Raw genomic sequence first — 7,213 nt, 5'->3', positions numbered from 1 at the left:
TGAAACAGGGTTTATCATGATAGAATTAGACTGACAATCCTTGAGGATCAGCCTCAAGGACCAGAAGACAAAGGGCCAAAGGAGATCAGAAAACCAGGAGGAGAGAAATACAGCAATGAGCATGTTAGGAGGTGCTCCAGCTCCCAAAAATCTTACAGACTCCAGTCAGATCAGAGTATTACATATCACAGCAGTGGCAGAGAAATTACGTATTAACTATGAGCATCTTCATAGCATTTTTCACCTCTGCATTTCTAAGGGTGTAGATTAAAGGGTTTAACATAGGAGTTATCATAGTGTAAAATACAGCAACCGCTTTATCAATGGGTAAAGTAGCTGGAGGTCTCGTGTACACAAATATGCAGGGCACAAAGAACAAGATGACTACAGTGATATGAGATACACAGGTGGAGAGGGCTTTGCGCCTCCCCTCCAAGCTGTGAGATTTCAGATTATATAGGATGACCACATAAGACACAATCAAGAGGAGAAAGTTCAACAGGCAGACAAATCCACTGTTGCCAGCAACAAAGAGACCAAGGGTATGAGTGTCCATGCAGACGAGTTTCAACAGAGGGATCAAGTCACACATGAAGTGGTCTATGACGTTGGGGCCACAGAAGGGCAGCCAGACTGTGAAGAGGATCTGAATTGTTGCATGAACAAAGCCTCCAACCCAGGCTGCTCCCACAAGGAGTCTACACACCTGTTGGTTCATGATGGTCATGTAGTGCAGGGGTTTACAGATGGCCACATAGCGGTCATAGGCCATCACTGTGAGAAGCACAATCTCAGCAGAACCAAAAAGATGCCCAGCAAAGACTTGAGTCATGCACCCCCTAAAAGAAATGGTTTTTTTCACAGAAAGAGTATCAGCTAGCATTTTGGGGGTCATGCATGAAGAACAGCAGCCATCCATGAGGGATAAGTAAAACAGGAAAACGTACATGGGGGATGCCAGGGACCTGCTGGTGCTAATGGTAAGGATGATGAGCAGGTTGCCTGCCAAGGTGACCGAGTAGACAATCAAAAACACAACAAATGAAAATTTCTGAAGCTCCGTATTTCGAGTCAAGCCCAGGAGAATAAACTCAGTCACATTATTCATCTTCATCATCAGTTGTGTTCAGGTGACTGCTCTGAAAAATAAGTCATATTCATCCTCAACAATAAAGCTTTCACTTAGTGAATAAATATATCTTTGATGTCATATGTTTTCTAGCTTTATAATAAGTAAAAACAAACACAGAACCATGTCAATTGTTTGTTTCTATTTGACATTTGACAATGTAAGTATTAATAGTATGCATTTTCTTTATAATTCTCTGGTTTGTTTTTAATTTTCTACAGTAAAAATGTGTAACTTTTATGATCAGGAAATAAAAATACAAAATGTCAAGTTTCAAGAGCCATTCCATGATGTGGTCATATGTGTAACCCATTTACGGGTACACCAAGATGGATATACTTCACCTGACAATGGGTGCACATACTTACCAGAGAAAATTCCAATTTGCTCTGCCAATTTTAAGTCATACAAAAAGATCAAGCACATAGAGAACTTCTTTCTTTCCTGAGCCATCCCTTTTTCCATGTTGCTTATCTGGAAGCTTCTTGGTGTCCTCAAGGCTGAAAATGGTGCTGCTACATTTGTCCAACCTCAAAGGCCATGTTGAATGGCCATTACAGTACACATACCTCATGATCATCTCTCTGTGTTCAACACTATGGGTTCTTGGAGCAAAAGTCTTGCCCTACTACAACCTAGTCATATTAATTTTTGTATGCCTAGTGCTGGCAAAAACAAACACTCAAAGCATTAACAGAGAGAGAAGGAAAAAGAAGAAAAAAAAAGAGTAGGAGAGAAAAAGGAGAAGGGGAAATTAGAAATGTATAAAAGACTAAAAGAGAAACGGACCTAAAATCCAAATATATTGTTTACAGTCCTGAATCTAACTACTGTTAACTAAATAATATTAATGGATTTTATGTATCTGTGCTTCAATGTTTTTCATCTGCCAAAAAGGAGGACTAAATATACCTTTCAGGATTGTTGTGAAAAATGACATAATTTTAAACTTACTATTATTGTCGTTATACGATTTTATTGATTCATGGAAGTATCACTGAAAAAAACTTTAAAATTTGTTTCTTAAATCTCCAAAAGTCAAACATTCTGAAAACTTAAGCTAACCAAGTGAAGACAAACAGAACAAGGAAAACAAGAATAAATATCAAAAAAGTCAGCAGATTAAAAAAGAAGACAATACAGCAAGCTATTAAAATAATATTTAACATGATGATTTCATAATTCTTTACTTCCTACTTGTTTGTGGGATTTATAACCTATTTTTTCATAAATTAATTAACTAGTTAAATCCATTTTTCAATACAGAGAAAACTTACTCCTTCCAAAATTGACTCTTATGACTGAGTGTGAGGATTTCCAGGAAACATTAAACCCATTTCACTATTAAAATAAATGCTTTGAGGATGCATTTTCATATCTACAATGATGACCAATATTAGATATTATAAAGCATTTACAGAAAAAGGGTGTGGGGAGAGGAAGTAAGAGGGAGAGAGAGAAGGGAAGAAAAAAGGAGAAGGAGACAGGACAGAAACAGAGATGGAGAAGAAGAAAAGGAGAGGAAGGAGGAGAGAGAGAAAGAAGGAATAGGATGAGGAGAAAAGCTGAAACCAATAAAAAAGAGGAAAGAACAAAAGAAAGAGGAGGGGCCATGCAAGGCGACTCACACCCTGTAATCCCAACACTTTGGGAGGCTAAGGCAGGTGGATCACTTGATATTATGAGTTTGAGACCAGCCTGACCAACATGGTGAAACCCCATCTCTATTATTAGCTGGGCATGGTGGCACACGCCTCTAATCACAGCTACTCAGGAGGCTGAGGCAGGAGAATCTCTTGAAACCAGAAGGCAGAGGTTACAGTGAGCCAAGATCATGCCACTGTGCTTCAGCCTGGATGACAAAGCAAGACTCTGTCTCAGAAAAAAAAGAAAGAAGAGAAAGATGGACATACACACAGTCACCTAAGAATGATTGTTTATTGAATAGGTGTGGTGTAACATTTCAAACAAGTGTTGTACTTGAAACCTAAACTTTTTATCACACTCACTTGCTGATTGTCACCCTTAAGATCAACAAGGGCCTACGTACAATTATATAAGTCACAAGTTGTTCTTACAAACTCTTCAGGAAAAGTTTACACAACTCACTATTAAGGGCTATAAACTATTGACTTGTCATCAATAAATGTTTTGCAAACTCAACAATACTTAATCAGGGTTTTCTTCAGTTTAGTGTGTGTGCAATTAATGGTCATGTTAATTTACCATAAACTTACTGCAAATTTGTAATATATATAGAGAGAGAGTGTTTCCAGAAAAAAAAAAAAAAAACCTGAAGTAAACTTTAACAGAAGAAAAACTGTACTTCTCCTACACCAATTTTACATCTGTCTAGGACTCCTCACTCTGGCCTGAACTTGTTCAGATAATAAATTATCACAGATAGTAAACACATTCATGTTGTGCTTAAATGGAATTTGGATTTGGGAAAGAGTGGGATGATTTCAGTAGCTCTAGCCCCTTTACACCTCTATGGAACTCACAGAAATCTTAGAGGCATTATAATTTTTACGTAGAATCTGATCTGAAAGCCTTGATATGGACATAAGAACTAGACTGCCATTGTTAAAACTAGAAAAACAAATCCAATTACCAAGACAGAAGTTGATTAAAGGTCTCCTGGATGAGAAATCTCTTGTAGCCAATTCTTCCAAGTATTTTTTCAGAGCATCAATGCTCAGTGCTTAGCCACATAGTTTGGTCCTTGGGATTCAGCCTTCCTTCTTCCAAAATTTCAGTAGAACCAATCTGAAGACCCAAAGTATGTCAGGGAGATGCAATGTCTTTGTGATTAGCTCTGCCCAGAAATCTTCACAGCTGCACCCTCCTCGACTTCCTTCAGTTCTCACAATATAGAGACACCAGTGTCATTCAGGTGGGAAACTCACATCTGTGCTGTTTACTCAAGGGAAGAGCAATTTACTCAAGGAAAGAGCAATTAATTTCACTGGCCTTTGCCAAAATGGCAACTAGATGCTTATCTCTTCTTTCAACTATACTTCTTGCCAGTGAAACATTTCTGACAAGGGTTAGAATTCATCTAGGATCATCATCTGGCTTCAGTCAGAACATGAATGCTTTATTTCTTTTTTGTTTTTCAACAAAGGTTTATTCAACATCAAAAATGTATGAGGCACAATGTTGTTCAATAATAATGACAGTACCAATTCTTGAGTGCTAAATACCAACCCCTATATTAGACACATTATATGGGGTACTCTTTCTGATGGGTACTATTATTATTCCTATTTTACAGATAAGAAAATTGAGGCACTATGAGTTTCAGTAAATATACAAGAGCAAAAAGAGTAGGTGGCACAACTGATGTTTAAATTAAATGTGCCTGTCTCAACAGCCCAGAAATTGTGTCTGCCCTCACAATGCAAGAATATAACTATGAAAAAGAAAAGAGTGATAAGGACTATCAAAAAGGACACAGCACTACACATGTGTGTAATGAGGATATGGCTTAAACTGGGATAAGGTGGAGCATTCAAAGATTATCGTCAGGAAGTAATATTGAATTTGAAGCAAAAACTATTGTTCAAAGCCTAGATTAGATAGGAAAGTAAGGGCTTTAGATGGCTCATAAATTTAGGAATTGAGCTCAACTGTATCATTTGAACAACGAGCAGGGAATCTATGTGACCCCACTGTTGGCACTGTAGTTCTTACATTTGTAGTTCCACCCTGTGTTGAACTAAATCTAATCAACCACAGTTTTCCCAAGGCAGCTTCAAGTGCACAAGAGTGACTTCGTTGTCACTCTCAATTAGCTGTAAATTACATGGGTAGAAAAGTCAAAATGCATCAAGCCAGTAAAAAGCCCCAGTTACAACTGATTCACCTACATATAAGCAAAGACAGCTCAGTAGAAAGCACATAGACATTGGATAAACACAAACCAGTCTCTAATCTAAACTGAGTCATAAATACTGGCAAACTGAATGCAGGAGCATATCAAAAAGCTTATCCACCATGATCAAGTAGGCTTCATCCTTGGGATGCAAGGTTGGTTCAACATATACACATCAATAAATATAATTACATAAACAGAACTAAAGAAAAAAACGCATGATTATCTCAATATATGCAGGAAAGCCTTTCAATAAAATTCAACATCAATTTACATTAACAACTCCCAATAAACTAGGTATTGAAGCAATGTACTTCAAAATAATAAAAGCCATATGTGACAGACCCACAGCCAACATCATACTGAATGGGCAAAAATCGGAAGCACAAGACAAGGATGCCCTCTCTCACCACTCATATTCAGCCTAGTATTGGAAGTTCTGACTAGGGCAATCAGGCATGAGAAAGAAATAAAGGCATTCAAATAGTAAGAGAGGAAGTCAAACTATGCCTGTTTGCAGATGACATAATCCTATATCTAGAAAATCTCATCATCTCAGTCCGAAAGCACATCCAGTAATGGGATTGCTGGGTAAGCAACATATACAAATCAATAAGCTGATAAATAACTTCAGCAAAGTCTCAGGATACAAAACCAATGTGCAAGGTTGGGCACAGTGGCTCACACCTGTAATCCCAGCACTTTGGGAGGCCAAGGCAGGCGGATCACCTGAGGTCAAGAGTTCAAGACCAACCTGCTCAACATGGAGAAACCCCTTCTCTACTGAAAATAAAAATTAGCTAGGCATGGTGGCAGGTGCCTGCAATCCCAGCTACTCAGGAGGCTGAGGCAGGAGAATTGTTTGACCCTAGGAGGCGGAGGGTGCAGTGAACCAAGATCATGCCAGTGCACTCCAGCTTGGGCAACAGAGTGAGACTCTGTCTCAACACAAAAACAAACAAAATCAATGTGCAAAAATCACTAGCATTCCCATACATCAACAACAGTCAAACAGAGCCAAATCATGAACAAACTCTGATTCACAATTGCCACAAAAAGAATAAAATACCTAGAAATATAGCTAACTAGGGAGGTGAAAGATCTCTACATGCAGAACTACAAACCACTGCTCAAAGAAATCAGACATGACACAAACAAATGGAAAAACATTCCATGCTCATGGATAAGAATAGTCAATATCATTAAAATGGCCATATTGCCCAAAGCAATTTATAGATTCAATGCTATTTTAAACCACCATTTTTTATAAATTAGTCTGTGGTATTTTGTTACAGCAGCACAAATGAAGTAAGACAAAGACCAAAATAAACAAAAACCCATCTACTGTTCATAGATGGAAGACTTAATATAATTAAGGTGACAATAATAGTAGTCAAGAACATTTAGTAGAGGCCGGGCGCGGTGGCTCAAGCCTGTAATCCCAGCACTTTGGGAGGCCGAGACGGGTGGATCACGAGGCCAGGAGATCGAGACCATCCTGGCTGACACGGTGAAACCCCGTCTCTACTAAAAAATACAAAAAACTAGCCGGGCGAGGTGGCGGCGGGCGCCTGTAGTCCCAGCTACTCGGGAGGCTGAGGCGGGAGGATCAATTGAGCCCAGGGGGTTGAGGCTATAGTGAGCTATGATCATGACACTAAACAACAGGCTGAATGACCCAGCAAGGCCGGGATAAAAAAAAAAAAAAAAGAACATTTAGTAGAAAATGAATTTTCTCTTCAGCAAATGATACTGGGACAACTGGATACCCAAACAAAAAAGAATAAATTTGGATCCCTTTCTCTTGCCATATACAAAAATTAATCCCAAATGAATCAAAGATCCAATGTAAAATCTAAAACCATTTAACTATTAGAGAAAAACAGGGGTAAATCATCATGATCTTGGGATTAGACAATGGTTTCTTAAATACAGCCACAAACAAGCAACAAAGAAAAAATAGACAAATTGAACTTTATCAAAATTTAAAACTTTTGTGCCTCAAAGAAAACTATCTGGAAAGTCAAAGTCAATTCACAAAATGGGAGAAAATACTTCCAAATCATATCTTTGATAAGAATCTTGTATAAAAATATGTAAAGAACTCTTTACATCTCAAAAATAAAAAGACAAGCAACTCAATTAAAAATGCACAAAGGGAGTGATGTCAAAAGATAGAATAGGACATTTCACATCACATTCCCTCA

The 7,213-nt window shown here is 38.1% G+C and overlaps 1 protein-coding gene across 1 annotated transcript; it reads right to left on the bottom strand.

Moving 5' to 3' along the window:
• Positions 1 to 205: 205 nt before the first annotated feature.
• On the bottom strand, positions 206 to 1,117 carry LOC105538127 (olfactory receptor 4C12-like). Its single transcript, XM_011977914.1, has one exon. It carries the CDS (start codon positions 1,115 to 1,117, stop codon positions 206 to 208), a length of 912 nt encoding a protein of 303 aa, XP_011833304.1.
• Between the last annotated feature and the right edge of the window lie 6,096 nt (positions 1,118 to 7,213).

Source organism: Mandrillus leucophaeus, unplaced genomic scaffold, assembly GCF_000951045.1.
Source record: "Mandrillus leucophaeus isolate KB7577 unplaced genomic scaffold, Mleu.le_1.0 Scaffold1850, whole genome shotgun sequence".
In the NCBI taxonomy this organism is placed as follows: domain Eukaryota; kingdom Metazoa; phylum Chordata; class Mammalia; order Primates; family Cercopithecidae; genus Mandrillus; species Mandrillus leucophaeus.
This window is presented reverse-complemented; position numbering and strand designations above follow the sequence as displayed.